We start from the raw sequence: 21,701 nt of genomic DNA, 5'->3' as shown, positions 1-21,701 counted from the left end.
AAGCAAGTCCAGGACAGCCAAGGCTAATACAGAGAGAGACCCTACCTTGAAAAACAAACAAACAAACAAACAAATGTGGAGAGTGGCTGAGGAAAGACACCTAAGGTCAACTGCTAGCTCCACATACGTATACGTCCAAGCACACCTCCTTCCAACAACGTGCTTTTTAAAGTATCACCCAGGAGCGCTAGCTTATGTGTCTAATTCCAGGAAATCAAGGCAGGTGGATAAGCTGCGAGTTTGAGGGCAACTGGAGCACACAATGAGTTCAAGGCCAGCTTGGGCTACACAGTGAGCCTTTCTTTAAAAAGCATAAAAGAGTCACCATTCCTTTACTTCTTTGCAGGCTTTGAATTCTGTCGGCAAGCACCTTTTAAGCCCCTTAGATTGGCTGTTAAACTCCTGTCCAGCTTCTAAGACCTTCAGGAGGCTGGGTGTCCTATAAAGGACAAGTGGTAGCAGGAGGCGGCCAGCCTCTCAGAGCCACCTGCCAGATGGTGGACACCTGTGCCAGGCCCTGCTGGAGACGGTCCGAACTGGTCTTTACATCTGTGAGTGAATGAGTTGCCGCCCCAGCATCAGCAGCCGGGGAAAGCATTGAAAGTTCTCCACTGCCTAATGGGCACAGCGCCGGCAGGCGAGAGAGATGGATGGGATTACATTCTGACTCCTGTGATGGTTGATTTCCAGTGGCCTACAGCTCCCAGGAGTGAGTGGCATGCCTTTTCCTACTTGACTTCTTGACAGAAGACACCCTTATCCTCAGAGTGCAGACACACTCGTACCCACAAACCCTTTCCTCTCCCTAACCTGCCTGTCTCAGCAGATGTTTTGACATGCTGGGTCTGTTCCCTTTTCGCTACTTACTGGAAGCACAGACAACAAACCATGAATAAAAGTGGAATTCCCTTTGGCTGGGTTTGGAGCCCACCTGGAAAGTTCTTTTGGACTTTTAAGCAACCAGAAAATTGAATTAGAGAACATAACAGCCACACTGTGGCTGCTCAGGAGCAAACATCTGTTTCCAGGGGTGCCAGGGGAACCCCCAAGCACAGATCTGTTTTCATCTCTGGGAGAGAGCCAAGCAAAGAGCTGTGTGCAGCCAGGCTTCCTCTTGTCACCAGTGGAAGTGACATGGCCTCATAACTCCCACCACCGAACAGATGATGAGACTCTGAAACATGCAGTTTGTTTTCTTTTGAGGCAGGGTCTCACTGAAGCCCAGGTTGGTCTTGAGCAAAGAAATGGTAATCCCACCTTAGCCTTCAGGACTGTGCTGCACACCTGGCAGAAATTTGTTTTGATCATGAAATAAATTAGGAGAAAAGTAGTTTCAGCCAGACAGGCTGCTTCAGGGCTGGCCTCTGTTCAAGTTTTGAGATGCGTTGCCTTTGCTCAAGTCCCCCTGTGGCTGAGGGCGAAGAATCTCTAGGTGGCCGGCCAGCTTTGTTCACCGGGGACCTTGCTGAAGGGCATTATCCATGATAGGACGTACAGTCACACAGGCTATGGCCGAGGGGTGCTCTGAGTGTCCCTGCACACCTGCTGACCTGCTGGTCATTAGCGCCATGGAAACACACAGGGGGGAAAGCCGGAAGATGTTAACTGTGGGCATTGCTGGATGGCTCTCAGTGTTTCATGTGGGTTGCACAGGACAGGGCTCAATACTGTGCTCGGACTGGTCTTTCCTGTGTTTCTCTTTCTCAATTTTGTTTTAATTAAAAAAAAAACTTTAAGCTTAGGTTTCAAGGTTTCAAGGAAGTTATATTGAACCCCTTTTTAAGTGGTACCCATTATCGTCACCAGCTTTTAACCTTCGGTTGCATCTAGAATGCTTGGTGTGTGTGTGTGTGTGTGTGTGTGTGTGTGTGTGTGTGTGTGTGTGTGTGTTTATGCATAGACATACTTTTTTCTAAGCCATCTGAAAGTTAGTTATAAGCTTGTCACCTTTATTTCTCAACACTTCATATGTAAGTGCAAGCATATCCCCTACGTAGCATAAGACAACAATCAAACTAGGAAATTCAATTATTACATGGCTGTATGGACCATATTCAAATTTCTCCAAGTACTCTAGCAATGTCCATCATAACCGTTTACTTCTTTGAAAATTCTTATCGAGGCTCTCCCCCGCCCCTTTTGTAGTCCTGGGCACAGACCAGGGCCTTGCATGTCAGCGAAAAGTGCTTTAAGCTGGGACAGTTCAGTTCAGCCACCCAGGAACTTTTTCCCCAAAACAACACATTTCCCGATATTATAAAAGAAAGATCTGTATAGCTGACAGAGCATCGATTCGTCTCTCAACCCTAGCAGAGATCCTCTATTTGCGGAGGATGATAACACTGAGAACCAGCACCTAGTCAGAGCCTGGGTAAGAAATGGTTGAAGAATGCTAGCCCTTAAAAGGAGCATGTACACTGCACTCTCTCATCCAAGGGGCCCCAGGGATTGCTGAAGAGGGGACAGGAACACTGTAAAAGCCAGAGACAGTGACTGCTACAAGGAAACAGTGTCTTGTGGGCACTGCAGGGGAGCTGCACAGTTGAGCTCACAGTGGTTGTGACACCATCTATAAGACTGGGCAAATCCATGCCAGACCAAAATCATGGGGGCAGGGCATGAACTCCTACCCCTAACTGAGGAGCTCCTGGCGATTGGTAGCTGCTGGGAAAGGAAAAGGCAATTTTCTTTAAGACTATGTAGCCCCTGGTTAGTAAACAGCAACACATCCAAGACTGTTTGAGTAGCACAAACTGGTCTCCGTGTGTTTTAGTTACTTGTCTATTGTGATAAAACACCATAGGCAAGTACCTGAGATGTAGCCAGTCTGAGTAGAAAGATGCTATGGGAGAAAAATGCATATCAAATTTCTAAGACTGGACATACAAGGAACAAGACAAGTCCCTCATTCTCTCTGTTGTCTCTGTCTCTCTGTCTTTGTCTCAGTCTCTCTGTCTCTGTCTCTCTGTCTCTCTGTCTCTTGGTCTCTCTCTATGTCTCTGTGTCTGTCCGTCTGTCTGTCTGTCTGTCTGTCTGTCTGTCTGTCTCTCTCTCTGTGTATATAGGTACGGGTAAGCATGCATATGTTTGTGGAGGTAAATGGTAAATATTAGGTGACTTCCTCTTCTCCCTCCATCTTATTCTGTGAGACAGGGCCTCTCACTGAACTTGCAGCTTAGCACTCAGTCAGGCTGGCTGGTCAGTGCTGTCCAGGGATCTGCCTGTCTCTGGCCCCTTAGCGCTGGGGTTTTAGGCCTGTGCTACGACACTCAGCATTTTACAGTGTGCTCTGGAGATCTGAACTTCAGATTTCATGCTTATATAGAAGCACTGTGTTCGCCATCGAGCCATTCCCCGAGTCCTCTTAGTAATTTTTACACTCATAATTGAAATGCTAATATTTAGGATATGTTACATTAAGTGCAGCAAGCTACTAAAATTGATATTACTTACTTCTTTTCACAATTTTAATGTGCCCAATGGGGAATTTTTAAGAACATGTGTGGTTTGCATTATATTACGTTGCACTTCTAATGGCCATGATGAGGTAGGACAGCAACATGGCTTCTTCGTTAGGAAAACCTGCCACTATTGCTACGCCCAGGTTGATCCCAAAAAGAACTAGAAAGACTCGCTGTAAATACAAGAGGAATCTTTAATTCAGCCCTGGGCTGGGCTGTGCCGGATCCCCAAATCAGATGTCTCAGGAAGCACGCCCCAGGCTTGACATGGCGGGATTTTTATACTTCCCTCCCAGTGCCTCCCAATCAGGCGAGGGTGGGGGTATGGGGGGTGGAGGGGGGTGGGGGGTGGGGGTAATGGGGGGTGGGGAGTGGGGATGGTGAGGCGGGGTGGGGCATTGAGGGAGGGATCCTACTTAACATAAGGGGGGGCCTAACCTCCAAAAGGTTTAACTTCTTTAGTTCTCTTTTCCTGCCATTTGCTCAGGGAAGTGTGTAATCCCACTTGGCAGGGGAGTGGGGGGATGGGGGAGTGGGGAGGAGTGGGGGGGTGAGTGGGGTGAGGTGGCGGGTCAGTTGGATATCTCTGGTTGTAGTTGTGAGCTTGAATCTCTTTTAAGTCCGTTTCTTCAAAGAATGTTGTGGACCGCAGATAAGCTGATGCCAAGATCACCCGGTGTTAGCTCAAAAGGCTCTGTGCTTTCTTCGGGGTTTAGGCAATTTTAAAAATCTTCTAGGTGTCTCATTCTTTCGCGATCACTGCATCCTCTTGGTTTCCTCAGTTCCTATTTCTGTCCCACTCACCCACCTGCCTTTGCCACAATTATTCCTTGGTCTCTTAGAAGCAATGTCACTCCTTCAGCACTCCAATACTTCCTCAGGAGCGATCAGTGGGTGGAGGTGCTACTCAGTGTGAACGGGGTTTCACATTAGGACTGGTCCATCAGAACCTACAGTTCAAGATAAACTCCAAATTGCAATTTTAATGACTTAGTGGTCATTTAAGAATGTATACGAATTTAGGCTTTCAGCATAGCCACTGACTGATTCAGTATTATGTCCCTTTCAGAGTGTACATCCGGGAACAGGCACAGAGGGAACACCCGTACACGAGAGCCAGGGCATCAGTGGGAAGTGGCCAACTCTGTGCCTCTCTGCCCTGTCTGCCCTATGCTATCCTGTGACATGACATGATGGTGGCGTCTGTAGTTTTAGACTAGAGCACTGAGCACGTTGTAGACATCAGTGGGAAGGAAGTTCCTGAGGGAACTGTGGGACTCTGGCTTCTAGCTCCACTGTCCCCACCTTCTGAAGTTCTCTCTCACCCCCAGCTTCCCCTTCAGCCCGCCTCTAAGGCTAATGGATGCGCCGACTGTACCCAAACACAGGCTAGGTACAGGTACCTTGTCACCAAGTCACAGATGCTGTTCACTGGGTAGGCTCTTTTCTTCTCGAGCTACTTCCTGTCGTTGCCAGATCAGAGTGAAATGAAGACGAGATGGGAAGAGGGGCTTCAGTTCTTTTCTCTGTTCTATTGTTGGCTCACAGTTTGTTCTTTGAGTCATTTTCTCACTGGTTCCAGCTTTACAGTTATAAACACAGCAGGAAGAAACATATACCTTGAAGTATTTTTGGCCCAGTTATGTGCGTATTTGGAGTGGGGCCCAAACCCTTCCTTCATTCCATTGTTACCGGCAAAATGCCAGGCAAGGAAGCCATCCAGTAAGAGGAATTAAAGTGAATGCCTTTGTTCCAACCCGGCAGCATCACACCTTTGTTTTGTTTCGTGTTGCTTTTTATATTATGCTTAATTGGGGGGATAAGAAAGTTCTAGCCCTTTGGAATGCCCCACTTAGGTTTCCTTAAGATTTGCATGAATTAAAGAACTGTTACAATCTTTTAAAAAGAACACGCATTCTCTGTAAATGACTCTCGATGAGTAAATAAAGGGCGTATCTTAGGAGTGGGAGCTGGGGCTGAAGAAGCGCCATGTTTGTTTTATCGCTGTTTCCACCACTAGATGACCTGGAGTAAATAGCGTCTCAGCCTTAATTTTTGCAGCGGTGGGCAGGCAGCACAGTGTTCTCCTTCCTTCTTAGGCCGCGGTCAGCTGGGCCTTCAATAAACTAAGACAAAAAGAAGAAGCTGTTCCTTTGGCTATAGTAGGCATTGGATTCCCTGGAGTTAGAGCTGTGAGCAACTTGATGTGGGTGCCTCTGGAAGACCAGTAAATGCTTTTAATCCCTGAGTCATCTCTGTAGGCCCAGACTTAATGGTTTTTTGTAGTGATACTATTGGGCGAACACGGTTGAGTGCTTCTAGCAGTATTGGGTGAGCCAAGTAACTCCAAACGCCTGGAGCCTCCTTTGGGTGGGCCAGTAAACAGTAGAACAGTTCTGTAAGGCCTTTCTCATCAGCAAGAAGAAGCCACTATCAATGATGGAAGAATCCAAGTCAGCACATCAAGTCCTGAATTACCATGGTTCAAAGCCATCAGAAAGAGGACAACTGTGTAGCCTTTACTCTAAATTTCAGATTAACTTTCCAAACCATGACCTCCCGACCTTGTCAGCCTTCCAAATGTTTGAAAATGTATGAAAAACCATCCAACACAAAACAAAAGGCCCAAACATGCAGTAGCTCTTACGTCTGTGGCTACAGATAGTCTTAACAGTTATAACAGCTCAGCACCCCCATTCTTACTTCACCCCATTTAAGACCCCAGGACCCCTCCTGCTGTCTCCCGTGACAAGAGGCTCAATAGGGCATTGCCATGGTGTGCACTGCTGCTTAGGTATAGCAAAGGAGAGTCACCTGATGCTTATCTCCTGACACACCGGATTCCTCACATGAGCCAAAGTCACAACCCTCACCTGCTGTTACACTCAGTTGGACCAGGCCTTAAACAAAGTCATTTGTGCCTCAACTTATTTATAGGTAGAGACTTTTTTAGAGACTTGGAGATGCAACTTGTTTTTTGTTTTTTGTTTTGTTTTGTTTTTACTTCCTATTTTCTTGTGCTCTCTAAATGGGACTGTATGGAGATCATCAGTGTCAGGAAGTCAGGGAAAAAGTCCAGGAGGAGAGTTGCCATGCCTTTGTACTTGAGGTCGCTACTCTCTAGACAATCAAGTCTTCAACCGCATCCAGATCTCTCTTTGTAAACAGCCCCGTTGGACTTGAGAACCTCACCAGAACTTTGTATTTCAGGTCTCTTTCTAATTCACCTAAACACCCAGGCTTCCTCAGTGGTAGACCCCAGACAAAAGCTTGCAATCTGCTGAGTGAAGATCTTTGAATCTGGTGAAAAACTATCCCAGACCATGTTTAGGAGTTGGCTGTGTGTTGCGGGACATTTGATCACACTATGAATGGCAAGATTGTGTTGTTCAGGGGAAAACCTGTTTCTATAGAACACACCTTTAATCCAAGAGTTTTCTGCTTGAATACTGTGAACAGGATTAAACAGAGTCAACTATAAGTCAAAGGCAGAACAAACAACCAGTTGACAGAGAGTAAACATAGAAGCAAAAGAACATTGGATTTGGTTTTCTTTTTGTTGTTTTGTTTTGTTTTGTTTTGATACAGCATAGGTCCTCTCTTTTGGGACATTGGCTGAGGAGGAAGGTCAGCTGGGTGCTTTCTCTGCCTCTCTGAGCTAGCAGGCTCTCACCCCCAACATCTGGCTCCTAAGTCTTTATTGGTCAACTAGAACAATTGCAATTTTGTTGAAAACAATGGATATGAAGTGTAGGGACAACGTGGGGACAGCATGAACAGAGCAGAAGGGAGTAGTGGAAACAGGGTGGAGAGGCTGGAACTTTCCAGAAAGGCATCCTGCATGGTGACACTCCACTCAGGCTCTGTTTTCTCTCTGCAGAACGACATCTTCGAGTGGGCCAGGGACCATTGAGCCCACCACAAGTACTCATAGACAGATGCGGACCCCCGCAATGCCCACTGAGGCTGCTGCTTCTCCCACATTGGGTGGCTGCTAGTTTGCAAGCATCCAGGTCTCATTGAGATGAGCAAGAAGCTTGATCTGCTTGCTGACCCTGTGGTCCAGTTCCAGAGAACGTGAGTAAATAGCTTTCAGAGGGACCCTCGGAGGAGGCAAAGCAGAGCACAGCAGCCATCACTGCTAGGACAGTCAGGGCCCCTCACAGATCCCATGTGTCAGCCAAGTGTGTTTAGTTGACCACCATTTGCTCAGGGCTTTCTCTGCAATAACATGAGAGAGTCAATAGGGGTTCAAGACCATCTCAGACAGGCTGGCATCAGCTGGGGACCTTTCAGTACAGGATCTGTTCAGGCTGATACTGGGAACAGACATCGTGCCTTCGGCCAACCCAAGTATCCTTGCATGAAAGGAAGTGTGGCACAGAGTGCACTCCTGAGCAGAGACGTGGGAAAGTGGCCGGACTCAGAGAAAACTGACCTGAGCAGCGTCTCCGTTCATTGCACAATAGGGTAACAGTAACACTTCCCCCGCACGGTTGTGTACGGAGCCGCAAGGTACACATTACAAGTAGAAGTACGAGAAATGGCTGGCAGCAGCCAGGGCCCCCGTGCATCAGGCGTGGTGTCATTTCACAGGCAGCTGCTGGCCTGGATGCAGAGCTGGGTTTTCCTCTCTGCTTCTGTTGCTTTTAAGGTCTTTGCTTGTTCAGGCAAACATACTCAGTACCACGAGCCAAAAGTCGCGGAGCGTGAAAACAACACAGTGTTCTCAATTAGCAATGAAGTGATTTTCTGATTTTGCGGTTTTTTACCATGGAAGTAAATATTAGAAGTCATGGGGCTGGAGATATAGCTTAATGGGACGTATCTACCCAGCATGCACGTGGCCACAGGTTCCATCCTGAGATCGTGAAACTGCCCAGAAAGAAAAGGGAGGAGGGAAGAGAGAGAGAGAGAGAGAGAGAGAGAGAGAGAGAGAGAGAGAGAGAGAGAGAGAGAGAGAGAAAGGGAGGGAGGGAGGAAGGGAGGGAGAGAGAGACAGTTAGAGGAAGCATAGTCCTAACACATAAACACGGCTGTTAATAGTGTTCTGCTGTCTCTGTGTTCAGGCATATATTTGATATATTTGGTGTGATGGCAGTCACGTTGCATATGTGATTTTATGTCTTGCCTTTAACTTCAGATTATATTATAGGCACCACTGTCAAAGCCTTCAGGCAAATCCTGCAGCCGAGTGTGTCATAGTTTATTTAACCAATGCGGTGGTTAGATATGTATGTATGTATGTCACTTCCAATTCTGTGACTTCAGTGATGCCGCCAGATGATTAGTAATGATTTGAGACAATCAGCCCTCGGATTGATGTCAAGAGCCTGGATGAAAAGGCAAAGGCTCTTCTAGTGTATTAGTGAGAATGGAGCCAATGTAATGATCGTCTCTGTTTCTTAGGCCATAACAAGACGGGAGACTTCACCATCTTTTCCCTTAAAAAACATTGGAGTCTGATTCCTTTTGTGTGTTCTGACAGCACACATGTCCCAAGGGTGTTTCTAAATAGAGACTGAAAAAGAAAGGCTATTTTGGCACAGTCCCCGAGCAATTATCTGGGACTGTCTCTTTCATCAGCAGGCCAGTGGCCACCAGAGGGGCCCAGCTATCAGACAGCACCCACCCATATCGCCTTTTCACAGGGCTTCTTGAGTTTCTGCTGGGGACCAGTGCTGTGCGGGTGGCCCTAAAGATTAGCCCCTGTCTTCCCAGATGTGCAGAGGGGCAGGAAACTTACATGAGAGAGATGCTGTAATGCAGGGAAAGCTCTGAGGGAGGATAAAGGGTCAGCTCCTAATTCTCATGGCAAAGGCGAGGGGCAGGGGTAATTGAAGGCCTCATGGAAGGAACTGGGTTTTGAGGCAAGAGCTGAAAGACAAGGAAGTGGTCAGGATAAAGATGCGCAAGGCAGAAAGGTTTGTAAGATGTCAAAAGCGCCATCATGGAATATTTAGACACACACAGCATAGACCATGAGGAAAGTAAATAAATAGGTGTGAGTAGCAAGCTGGGGCTTGAAGTCCCTGCAGCTCTGATTATTTGCTCGGGCTTCTTTCACTCATGCTCGACTAGTTCAAAGATACAAAAGCGCTGTGGGGCAAGCCTTCTTGTCCCCTGGTGACTAAGCAGCGGAGAGAACACAGAGTCACTGAACTAAATGAACATCTAAGATGCACACGGCTGACTGAAGTTTGGGTTTCCCCACGTTCATGGAACTGGTTCTCCTGGTCATGCCAAGAAAGCTGTGCGGGCCAGATATGTGTAGGAACCGAAGTCCTTGCCCGTTGGGGGTGAGCTACAGGGCAGGACGTGGGCCTGTCGCATCACCTCTAGGTCCTTGTTCTTCCGGGCCGAACGGCAGGCTTCCTGGCTGTTGGAGGAATGTGCATTGGGAGCGTAGTCCCTGGCCTTTCTAGAAGGACACCCCTTACGGATTGCGTCCGTGCTCTTGTCCTGCTCTCCCGGGTCGGGGTGGGGCAACAGTCCCTGTTCCACATCTCGGAATGCTTGTCTCTGCACCTGCCTTACTGCCCTTCCAGGGTGTGGAGTTCATGCAAACATGTGGCTCCAGCTAAGATCCTGCTGGAGATTTTCCCAGGGTGTGGCTGAGGCAGAGGACCCGAAGACCCTGCCTCAACACAGAGTGTGAGGTTCGGCGGCAGCCAGACCTCTGCTTAACCATTCTACGAACAGCCTACCAGAGCAAAGCGCTCCAGAGAGCTTCCTTCATCCTGCTAATGCAAGGAGTTAACTCAACTGTGTCGTGGTTTGCATAGCAGCTCAGTTGAGAGCGACAAAGTCAGGTAGCAGAGTGAGACTGTGTGGACCCTGGAAGGTAGGACTTGTGCCTGAAAGAAGTGTTCTTCTTGGAGGCTGAGCAGATTACAGGGCCACAAGGACCTTCTGGGGGCTTCTACGGCATCCTTGAGTTCCCAGGGACTTAGAAGTCGCTGCTCAGGTGGCCAGAGGCCCATTCTAGAGCCCAGTGTCCTTCAGGTCTCCATGCACGCCAGGCCCGAAGGGTGGCTAGGTGGCAGCACGCTTACCTTGAATAGCCACGCAATGGGCAGAGACGGATATGGGAAGAGGAGGGTATAGGCCAGACTAGGGGCTATGTGCATCTTCTTGGCCTGAGTACTAACCTGGAATGAGGCTAACCTAGAAGCGAGTCATGTGTAAGGCTGAGGTAGATCTTCCAGTTAGAAACTTGTGTTTGGCTTAAACCAGATGGGGCTTTATTTCTCCTACAATTAAAAGCATTCTGGCAGCCCATTACTGTAATCTTGGTACTCTGGACTTGGGGTAGGAAAGTCATGAAGGGACACTGCGGGGGGAGGGTAAGTGGGAGAAGGGCAGGGTACATCAACTGATTCTAGAAACAGGTGTCCAAATGGGTGAGAAAGGCCCAGCAGCAGCTCAGTAGAAAACTGGGTCTTCTTCCTTCATCTCAACAATGTTCACCATGTGGCATCCACTGTGATTTCGTGAGACATAAGACATCTGCTTTCTGTGATTTAATGGTCCACACTGTCCACTAAGCTCTAACCGGAAGTCATTCGGTGGAGATAAAGAGGCACACTCCTGAGCAGGGTTTTCTCAGATGACACATACATTCTATCCACTTCACTCTTGTTGACCATATCTGCCCACAAGGGGGCTCTTGGCTGACACATTGTGCCCTTGACTAAAATCCCAATTTTTTTGTTCCTAAGGAAGAAAAGGAGAACAGATGTGGGTATACCCTCAGCAAGAGCTACCCAACTGTTCTCCTCTAAGTAGAGCAGTTGGCTACACATTGCCCAGCCATGTAACACCATGAAGCAACCAGAGTGTCATCTCAGTCTTGAGATGGTGCAGCAAGGGTTAAACCAACACACAGTCCCTTTTTGGTGGTGGTGGTGGTGGTGGTGGTGGGGGAGCAGTTCCTTCAGGGTCACAAGCAGACACAACATGTACAATTCTGAAGTAACCGAGGAGGATGCCCATCCAGACCCATGAGAACATGGACCTTGCCTCGTTGCCATGGTGATGAGATCAATTAAGAAAGTGAATGGGAGGATGCAGAGCAGAAAATCACTTCTGTTCTAATGCCCCAGGAAGAGATGAGAATGTCTGGTGTTGCCATTCCAGGCTGAAGGGCAGATGAGAGGCTTCCTCCTAAGACGTCATTTAGCTCAGGTGGTCTAGTGGCCTCTTCACTTAGTCCTTTCAGATCCCCAAGAGAAGGCTACCTTCCAATGATGCTCTCTCTTTTTCTTTGTAAAGACTAATTTTTTAAAAAAAGCAGTTTAGGGGCTGAGGAGGTGGCTCAGTCAGTGAGTGTTTACTCTGCAAGCAAGGGGACCTCAGTTCTATTCTCCAATGCCCGTGGCTGCATAAGCCTGTAATCCAGCATGGGGTGGCAGAAGCAGAGACAGAGGCAGGAGGCTCCGAGGAGCTTGCTGACTATTTAGCCAAAAATGTTAAGCTTCCAATTCAGTGTCAGACTTTGTCTCAGGCATGAAGACAGAGAAATAGAGGAAAACACTTGACGTCCTGCTCTAGCCTCTGCATGTGAGTGCGTGGGTGCACATAGTTGTAGCCCCCCCCCCACAGACACACAGACACACACACCCCTGCTATCAATGTCCTTTAGCAGGCAGTACACTTGTCCTAACATATGCTGGCCGTCACTCTCAGAAGCCGCAGCTCACACCTGGCTTCAGCCTTGTTGTTGAGTTCTATGGGCTTGGTCACATGCTTAATGACAAGGGCAACTGTTCAAAACCATGCAGAGAATTTCACTACCTCTACAGCCCCATGTGTCCCCCCTCCCCCATGCCGCATACCTCCACAGCACCTGCCAGCAAGCCTCTCTTGTCTCCAACTTCAGTCTTTGCCAGCATGTCACGCCGCTGAGCTCCCATGGGACGCAACCTTTCGAGTCCCCTTCCTTGAGGGAGCAATGCACACTTGGATTTCCTCCACATCTTTTCATCATTGGATAACGCAACACATCTGAGCACTAAATAACGATCCACAGACCCATCTGCATGTGCCTCAGTTTACTTAGGCAGCCACTACAGGGCATCTTGGTGGCGATTATGAGTTAAGGTACCGTAGACACCCACATGCGGGTTTTGGACACATTTGACTAAAAGTGAAGAAACACTATGGCTGTGTGTTAAGACAATATTTAGTTTTAGAAAAAATAGCCAACCCATTTTCCAAAGTGGCCGTATCACCTTGTCCTCCTGCTGGCAGTGAGCGGGGGTGTCTGTTGTCCCACACCCTTACCAGCATTCCATATTGTCACTGCTATGGATTCAGACACTCTAAAAATGCATAGTCGGGCTTCATTGTCACTTTATTTTGCCTTTACCTGATGGCATGTGACTTATGGCCTCTCCCGTGTGCTAATTTTCCACCAGTGTTTCTTTTAAAAAACGAGATATTTTGTAATTGTTGGCACATGTCTATTGGCCTGTAGCTTTCTTTTTTTAACTTTTTAAAAAAATTTTATGCATGTGGGCCCTTTGCTTGAGTATGTGTGCACCACATGCATGCAGTGCTTGTGGAAGCCAGAGGAGGGCATTAGATTCTCTAGAACCAGACTTACAGTTGTGAGCTGCCATGTGGGAGCTGGGGACTGAACCCAGGTTCTCTGCAAGAGCAGCCAGTGCTCTTAACCTCCGAGCCATCTCTGCAGTCCCCTGCTTATTTTCTTATTAGTGTTTTCAGAGGGGTTTTTTTTGGGGGGGTATATTTTGAGAATGAATTCTTTATCAGGTAAGTCTCTTCTGTAACTACTTCTCCCAGTGTCTTTGGTGGAGGAGGACATTTTGACATCAGAGACAGTATCAGCTTTCTGATTCTCTCTCTCAGATTATCACACCCATCAAATCCAAGGTTATTTAGATTTGCTCCTTTACTATTTTCAAATAGTTTTACTGTTCTGTATTTTATCTGCATGTCCATGGCTAAATGCATGGGGTTTTTTGTTTGTTTTGCTTTTTTTAATGCTTTTTGAGACAAGTTTTCTCTATGTAACCTTGCCTGTCCTGGTCTCCCTTTATAGACCAGGCTGGCCTCGAACTCACAGAGATCCACCTGCCTCTGCCTCCCAAGTGCTGGGTTTATAGGCGTGTGCCACCACACCTGGCCCTAAATGCATGTTTTTAAATATGAATATCCCTAGCTATTGTAGGGCTCCTTGAAAAGAGTGCATGCATGTGTTCTATTTTATTGCGTTTGCTCCTCTATTATACTTGGTTGACTATTTTTGTAGGTCTATTTTTGGACTACATTCTGTTCCATTGATCTGTTAGTCTGTTCCCCAGTATCACACTATCTTGATTACTGTATAGATACACAGTACCTCTTGGAGCTAGATGACATTAATCCTTCACTTTGTTCTTCTCCCTCATTATTTTATTGGCTATTTTTTTCTCTCTCTCATGTATAAGCTAGAGAATCAATTTTGCAAGTATCTATAAAAGATGTTAGTGGGTTCCAATTGGAATTACAGTGACTCTGCATCAAACTAGGAAGAATTGGTGTCTTCACAATACTGAACCATCACATCCATAATCACGGGATATTCTCACTTATTTATCTAACTCTTGGATTTCTTTCATCAGAGCTTTGTATATTCCCTCATATGGTGTGTGTGTGTGTGTGTGTGTGTGTGTGTGTGTGTGTGTGTGTGTGAGAGAGAGAGAGAGAGAGAGAGAGAGAGAGAGAGAGAGATTTATATATTCCCTCATATGGTATGTGTACGTGTGTGTGTGTGTGTGTGTGTGTGTGTGTGTGTGTGTGTGTATGTGAGTGTGTGTGTGTGAGCTTTATATATTCCCTCATATGGTATGTGTGTGTGTGTGTGTACACAAAGGATGTTTTATAAAATTTATGCCCAGTGGTTTTATTTCTGGAGGTGCTAATACTTTAGTAGCATTGTGTTTTTAACTTAAAATTTCACTAGTGTGTTGTTGGTATATAGAAAACCAATTGAATTTTGTCCCTAAACCCTACAGTGACATCCTTGTTGGAACGCCTGCTTTTGTGAGTTCCAGCAGGGCTGTTGTTGTTATTTTTCTCTGACATTCTCTACAAATATAAATCATGTCCTCTATGAACAAGGATAGACTAAGTCCATATCCAGTCAGTATGCCTATTATTCCTTTATCTTGTCTTATCCCATCACTAGGACTTCCATGTGACACTGAAAGTGTGCTGAGCAGGCGCTGCATGGCTCGCTCTTGGTTTTAGTGAGAACATCTCCCTTTTAGGACACTGACCAAGTAGAGAGGTTCCCTTTACTCCCAGATGACTGGGCGTTTAATTTCATCAACTACTTTTGTCCTCACCTCTTAATAAGGTTGTGTTAGTCATCTTTCCTTATCTGTTTCTGATTTATACAATTGATTTTTACAATACGGACTCAGATTTGTGTATTTAAGATAAGTCCCACTCAGTCAGAGTATGTAATATTTTTATACAATGCTGTACTTGATGTACTTATATTTTGTTGAGGATTATAGCTTTCAGGTTCATGAGAAGTATTTTACTGTACCTGTCTTTTTGTAATATCTTTGAATTAAGTTTGGAAATATTCCATCTACTTTTATCTTCTGAAAGATATTGGCATAAATAGAGAATTGGTATAATTTTGTAGAATTCTCTGGTGAACCTGTCTTAGACTGATCCTATTTTGGAAAGTTATTATTAATTCTATCTTTTTGAGTAGATGCAATTCTATTCAGAATGACTGTTTTCTATTTCTGTGAGTTTTGGGAGATTGTGTCTCTTATTGGCTTGTCACAGTCTACCTTTGTCATCTTTTCATTGTCCATGGGATCGTTAGTGATGGCACCTCTTATATTTCTGATAGTAATAGTGAATTTGTTTACTTTTGGGAGCCCATGAGGCTAATTGATTTTACTGATCTTTGTTCAAAGAACAAACTTTGGATTTTGTTAATAATCTCTATTGAGTTCTAGTTTGCAATTTCATTTAGTGTTACGGGTTGGTCTCTATTTTGTTACTTTTAAAGACTTACTTTTATGATTTTAAAAGTGTGTGTGTGTGTGTGTGTGTGTGTGTGTGTGTGTGTGTGTGTGTGTGTAGGAATCTGTAGAAACCAGAGGTCTTGTATCCCCCTAGAACTGGCGCTACAGACAGTTGAGGGGTACTCACCTACTCTGAATACTTGGGGGCATAATTAATAAGCACTGATCACCGCTGAACCATCTATCTAGCACGTCTGTCTGTCTGTCTCTTGAGACAGGATCTTGCTGAATAGCCCAAGTAGCCTGGAGCTTATGACCCTGCTGCCTCATTTTCCAGAATGCTCGAGTTATAGGCATGTGTCACTGTGTCTGGTCTCCTTTTATGATTTTAATATTTTATGATTACAGTGTTTTTCTTTGATTAGCAAGTCAGTTATACTTTTTAAAAATTTAGTAGTTTCTCTAAAGTTTATAATGCATAACTAATCAGAGTTCACCTTGAAATAATTCTGTATCACTTCACATCTAGTGTTCCTGATTTAGTAAAGAAATTTTAATTGCCCCCATAATCCTTTATGTCATGCTTTTATTCATTTACTTATCCACAAACACACAGATCGGGTCTCTCTATATATTCATATCAATATACATTTATACATCTACATACATAGATAGGAATACTTTGTCCTGTTAGGTCAATAAAGGGAAAAAAATTAAAGGTTTCCTTTACAGCTATTTAATCATTTCTTAATGCTTTTTCTTCTCATTTTGCAAATGATGTTTCTGGCCTGTATGATTGTCTTTCTTTCTTTCTGACTCTTTTTTCATGTTTTGTGAAAAGCAGGCACAGCCAACAGATACGCTCAGTTTTCTTTGTCTGAGAATGTTTTTTATTCTATTTTATTTTCACCTTTTAAGGATAGTTTCAATTAATGTTTTCACTGCTTAAAAGTTTAAGTACTTCAGTCTACTCTCTTCTTGCTTGTTTAATGAGGTTTTTTATCTTTACTACGGTATAGGTAAATGTGTTTTTATTCTCCCATTCTGGCTTATTCAGTATTTTTTTTTTATTTCAGTATTTTTTCTGTGTCTTTGATTTCTTTTGTCATCTTATGTATAGGATTATTTATTTCTGTCTGCCTGTCTTCTCTCCAACTCCATTTATTCTGTTTTGTATTCTCTGAGCTTCCTGAACATTCTCTCATCACTACTTCAGCTATCTCTCCTGCCTCTCTATTCTGTTTTCTGCTACCCCCTACAGCTACAGTGTGTACAGCTGACTCATAGCTCTCAGAGACTCTTTTCCCAACGGTGTCTACAAATACTAAGACGCCCATCAAAGGTCTTCATTTCTGCTGGAGTATCATTTCCAGTTTCTGTGGGCCCATAATGCTGTGATCATAATTTTTTGTCTTTCTGCACCGACTCACCACGTGTCTTACCCGATACCTGTTTTATACAGCAAGGCACCTAGCTATTGAAGCTGCTGCTGTACCTCCCCCACGTGACCTCCCTACTGCAGCTCCTGATGCTGCTTCTGTCTTCTATATGCCCGCACTTTTCCTCTTGTTCTCTAGACGTGGTGCATTGAAGCCTGGCTTTGGGTAGTGTGGAAGGGAGCAGTCGGGGAGCGGAGCCTTCTGCAATACTGTAACTAGGTCGTTGTCTTAGCGTACCTGTGCCCTCGGGTTGTGAATGTCACAAGTGGTCCTTGTTTTTTTTTTTAGAACGAGGCAGATAGAATGGCGTAGAGTCGGGTGTCCCCTCCTCACACGCGGAAGGCTGTATCTAGCCTCAGCAGGGTATTTCCCATCGCGCAGGCTAATTAGGCTGTGACAAAGCGCCGACATGCGCTATAGCTTCTCTTCAGGGTCACACTGTTAAGAACAGAGTGAGCTGGTATATTTCAAAATGGCTCCCTCCAGAGATGGAAGCAGCAAATGCAGGGCCAACAAGGGTCGGCGCCAGGTCCGAGGCATTTATAGTATAGCCGTCAGCTTAGTACTTTTATGGGATGTATGGAGGAGTGGGTCTCTGATTCTTGGGCCCTTCCCTTGGGGCTCTTTTCCTTCTGTTGGTTTGCCTTGTCCAACTTTGATGCAATGGTTTTGTTCTGTGTTTAACTGTGTTTGGTTGTTATCTCTTAAGAGTTCTTTTCTATTGAGAGACAGAAAGGAAGTAGATCTGGAGGTTGAGAGGAGCCGAGGGAGGGGAAACTGTATTGTGTGAGAAAATAGTCTATTTTCAATAAAAGAAGAAATTAAAAAAAAAAATGGCTCCCTCTTCCTCCCTCTGCATACAACTGTATAAAAACTTTCTGTGAACTTCCTGCTGTGGAAACCTAGTCAAGCTCCTCGAGCTAAAAGTCACAAAAGCATCAGGGCCCCTAGGGACTAGGTCACCTGGGAGTATCAACTCCCACACCTGTGTCCATCTATCTCAGAGGAACTCGTCAGGTGGGTTCCGGTTTTCCTGTGTCAGCACCGGAACCTGAAGAGCAGGGTTCTCATCCATCGGAAGACACCTGCTTCTAGTGGGCTTAGGAACTGAGTGAGACACAGCTCTGTTGTTGTTAATTTACCAGTATGGCCTAATAATGTTTATCATCAGGCCTATAATTATTATTACAGCACTATTTTCTAACCCGCTAGCAATCAATCAAAACATAGACACATGTTATATTTTTTTGTTTTTTTTTTGTTTTTTTTTTTTCATTTTTGTTTTTTTCGAGACAGGGTTTCTCTGTGTAGCCTTGGCAGTCCTGGACTCACTTTGTAGACCAGGCTGGCCTCGAACTCACAGCGATCCGCCTGCCTCTGCCTCCCAAGTGCTGGGATTAAAGGCGTGCGCCACCACGGCCCGGCACATGTTATATTTTAAATAGCCTTAGTTAATTAACCTGGGGCAGGGCAGATCTTACTTCCCATAGTGGGGCAGGAATGGGATACTTCCCCCAATCCCATGCCATCTGCTTCTAATAATTTCTATCAAGCTACCTCCCATCCATAATCCCAAATATTTGCTAGTTATCATCATCTGGGCCAAGTTTCTATCCACACCAGCCATGTGCTTCTCCTCCACTTAACCCATGACGGCCTTCCTTTTTCTTTCTTTCCTCGGGTCTCTCTTCTTCCCCCCCCCCCCCCCCCCGAGATTCTCTCTGTCTCCCCAAGCCTGAGAACCTTAGCCACGCCTATCCTATTTGTCCTGCCCAGGTGTGATGACCTTTTATTAATTGGCATCAAAATACACCAGACCAACCTCCAACACTGCTCAGTAGCAAAATTACAGTCATGGTTGGGGATTTACTGCTGAAGAGGCTGTTGTTCCAGGTGTTGTGACTTCTTGCATCTTCCTGCCATCTTCCCAGTGCAGGGGCAGCAGTTTGCCTGTGACCTTATTTCTTTCATGAGCCTAAGAATTGTTGGATTTTCAAGCCTGTCCAGCTTTTTATTTTGAAACTCCACATTTGCCCACACCCTGAGAACGTCCTGTGATTTTTGAGCATGGCATACACAGGGCGGAGCAGTCCACCATTTGCACCAACCTATCCTTGCTTCCCTACCTGATGTGTGTTGTCTTGCACTCTGGGTATCTCTGTGGGCAAGATATGGTCTGGAGATTCATAACCATCCTGGCCCTGCCTTTCTTGGCCAAGTCTGTTGCCTTTAATCTTGATTCTATGTAGGGCTCTTAGGAAATCTGCCTATTCTGAGCTCATTTACTATGGGTCTTTCCCAACCATTAGGTTGATAGAACAGTTTTTAGTCGGACATTAGTGATTTTGAATGGCTGAGCATATTCAAGACTTTGGTTGGTTAGTTATATTTTCTGGGAGCTATAGACATAATCTCCAAAGGAGGCTCAAATAATGACATATTCAGACACCTAAGTGTGTGCTTAAGACTTAGTGGACGATGTGGACAAGGAAGATGTTAAGCCATGACCCTCTTCCAAAGCCCCTTTTCACACAGCCTATTTCATTTGGGTCTTGGGCTGTTCCTGCCTAAGAGAAACCAGATTTGGCTCAGCTATCGTAGAGCCTAGTTCGTTGTCACCCCTTCTGTGAGCCCACAGTGCAGCAATGGCTGCATTTTGTGGCACTTTCTCAGTCGGGGCTGAACAGCCAACAAGAGAGCAACATTTGGGACACCATTTGATCTTTCTTTCTAGAGTTTCTCAGCTTGAATCTGGAATACAAAGTGGGGAAGATGCTCTGCCAGGCATCTGCCTACTACTGCCTGGCTTTCTCTTCTCTTCTCTCCATTTGGGCTCTCCCACAATTCTATCCCTACAGCAAATCTGTTTTTGGTTATCTGTTCTGCTTGTCCCTTTGTCTCCGCAGCTTTCATTTACTTGCTTGTTTCCCCCACCAGTTAGTTTATTCTTCTTTTTGCTCCCTTCTTTCCATGGGGACTTTTTTTTTTTTTGGTCACAGTGTGGTCTCAGTCCCACAGTGCTTTTCTGCCTTCCCAGCTTTATTAGAGAAAAACCCACTTCTCCTGTCGCTTAGTAGACTGCTTTTGTCTTCCATGGGAAGATGCTGAGTTTCCGTTTCTCACTCTCCTGTAGAGTTCACCATCTTGCTTTGATTTCATCTTTCTGAACATCCCTATGAATATAACTATTTTTTCTGCTTAGTATCGTGCCCCCTTTGAGGGGAGCAGACTGTCTTTGGTTTGCAGCCCTGAATCCAGACTCCTTCCCACCCTACCTAGCTTCTGTCACTGCATATTATCCCGGCTCCACAAAAACACTGAGAATAAAGTGGTTCCGCTTCTTTGAGTATTTCCTCTGCACGCAGACACAGTTGTCAAAGATGAAAATTCTGAACCTTTCAGCTCCAATGACTTAATAAAAATCAGTTATCAGAGTGTATCCTCTGTCTCATTGTTCCTTTCCGTTGAAAGTGGGTAGAGGGAGTGAAACCCTCGACCGTTACTCAGCTCCCCGTCCTTCAGAGGAGATTCCGATTGCTGTAACCAATTAGCTGAATTAGCAACGATTCAGTGCCCAGGTTAGAGCCACAGTACAAAAACTTCCCTGTTAATGGTGCAAAAGTCGGGCAGAAGTCAGGGTGGTGGACAATTCAACAGCTCATTTTGAATTTTTAAAAAATTTCCAAGTCAAAATATCACTTGTCTCTGTGTGTGTGTGTAGGAGGGACTTTCCCTACTGGAGCTTAGAGAGAGAGAGAGAGAGAGAGAGAGAGAGAGAGAGAGAGAGAGACAGACAGACAGACAGACACAGACACAGACACAGACACAGACACAGACACAGACACAGACACAGACACAGACAGACAGACAGACAGACAGAGACAGAGAAAGAGACAGAGAGACACAGAGAGAGACAGAGACACAGAGAGAGACACAGAGAGAGAACGGAACTGTATCAATACTAACTTTTCTTTCCCCACATTGCTAGTCCATTTTCTGTGTGCAAGAAATTCCCCTGGAAAAATTTGCACCACAGGACACATTGTTCATCAGGAATCAGGGAACACAATCCCTGCTGTCTGTGGGTGCTGCCCTACCTTCACTGTTGATGACTTAAGGACATCTTCATGCATCCTGATTCACCTCGGTAGCCAGGGATAGCCTCCTTTGCTAACTGTGTACTTTCATCAGCCGATGATAGTCTCCTTGGCTTACTGTGTACTTTCACTGTTCTTTATACAGATATTTCTGATCCTTTCAATAACTTTGGCATGTGGATGAAGGCACTTAGATCCTGGACCTGAAATATAAATGTCCTAGCCCTCCCCACTGCTTTGACTAAAGAAGTCAAAGAATAAATGATTGTTTGCACTAAGCTATTCTCTTTCAATAAAAGCTTTCCAGACTAAGGAGGGATTAATGTTCTAGTCTAGCCCGAATATTTTCTTGGAATGCACAATCCTTTCTTTCAGGCAGGTATATAGCTTTAGCTCCAAGTCTTCAGGGAAAAAAAAATTACATGCACAAAAGGCTTTATTTATTCCTTAATTACTCTCTAAGAAGTTAGATATGGGTGGGCGAATTGACTCAGTGGGTAGAGATGCTTACCGCCAAGCCTGGTTTTGGGCCCCGGGACCTGCAAGGTTGGAGGAAAGAAATGACTCCTGAAAGCTAAATACCAGTCACTATAAAGAGAAGAACAAACAGAGATCAAAGTCAATTACACCTACGCTTGAGAATAACTCCTTTTTTCAGGCCATTATCGGGTGGATGAATGGCAGGGGATAAGAAGGAGCCAACTAACC

At 45.4% G+C, this 21,701-nt stretch overlaps 1 protein-coding gene across 1 annotated transcript in view; it reads left to right on the top strand.

Annotated features, from left to right (window-relative positions):
* Positions 1 to 21,701, top strand: part of SCD5 (stearoyl-CoA desaturase 5) — a gene marked incomplete at its 3' end in the record, with an annotated part of 102,360 nt that overhangs the window by 61,129 nt on the left and 19,530 nt on the right. The window contains 4 exon segments of the mRNA XM_084760557.1: positions 7,342 to 7,371; positions 7,375 to 7,392; positions 7,396 to 7,422; positions 7,426 to 7,538. Of these exon segments, the coding sequence (XP_084616683.1) occupies positions 7,342 to 7,371; positions 7,375 to 7,392; positions 7,396 to 7,422; positions 7,426 to 7,538 (188 nt within the window).

The sequence above is a fragment of the Acomys minous genome, assembly GCF_964271855.1.
Source record: "Acomys minous genome assembly, chromosome: 15".
NCBI classification, from domain to species: Eukaryota; Metazoa; Chordata; class Mammalia; order Rodentia; family Muridae; genus Acomys; species Acomys minous.
The sequence above is the reverse complement of the archived record's forward strand: the minus strand, read 5'-3'. Positions and strand labels throughout refer to the sequence as shown.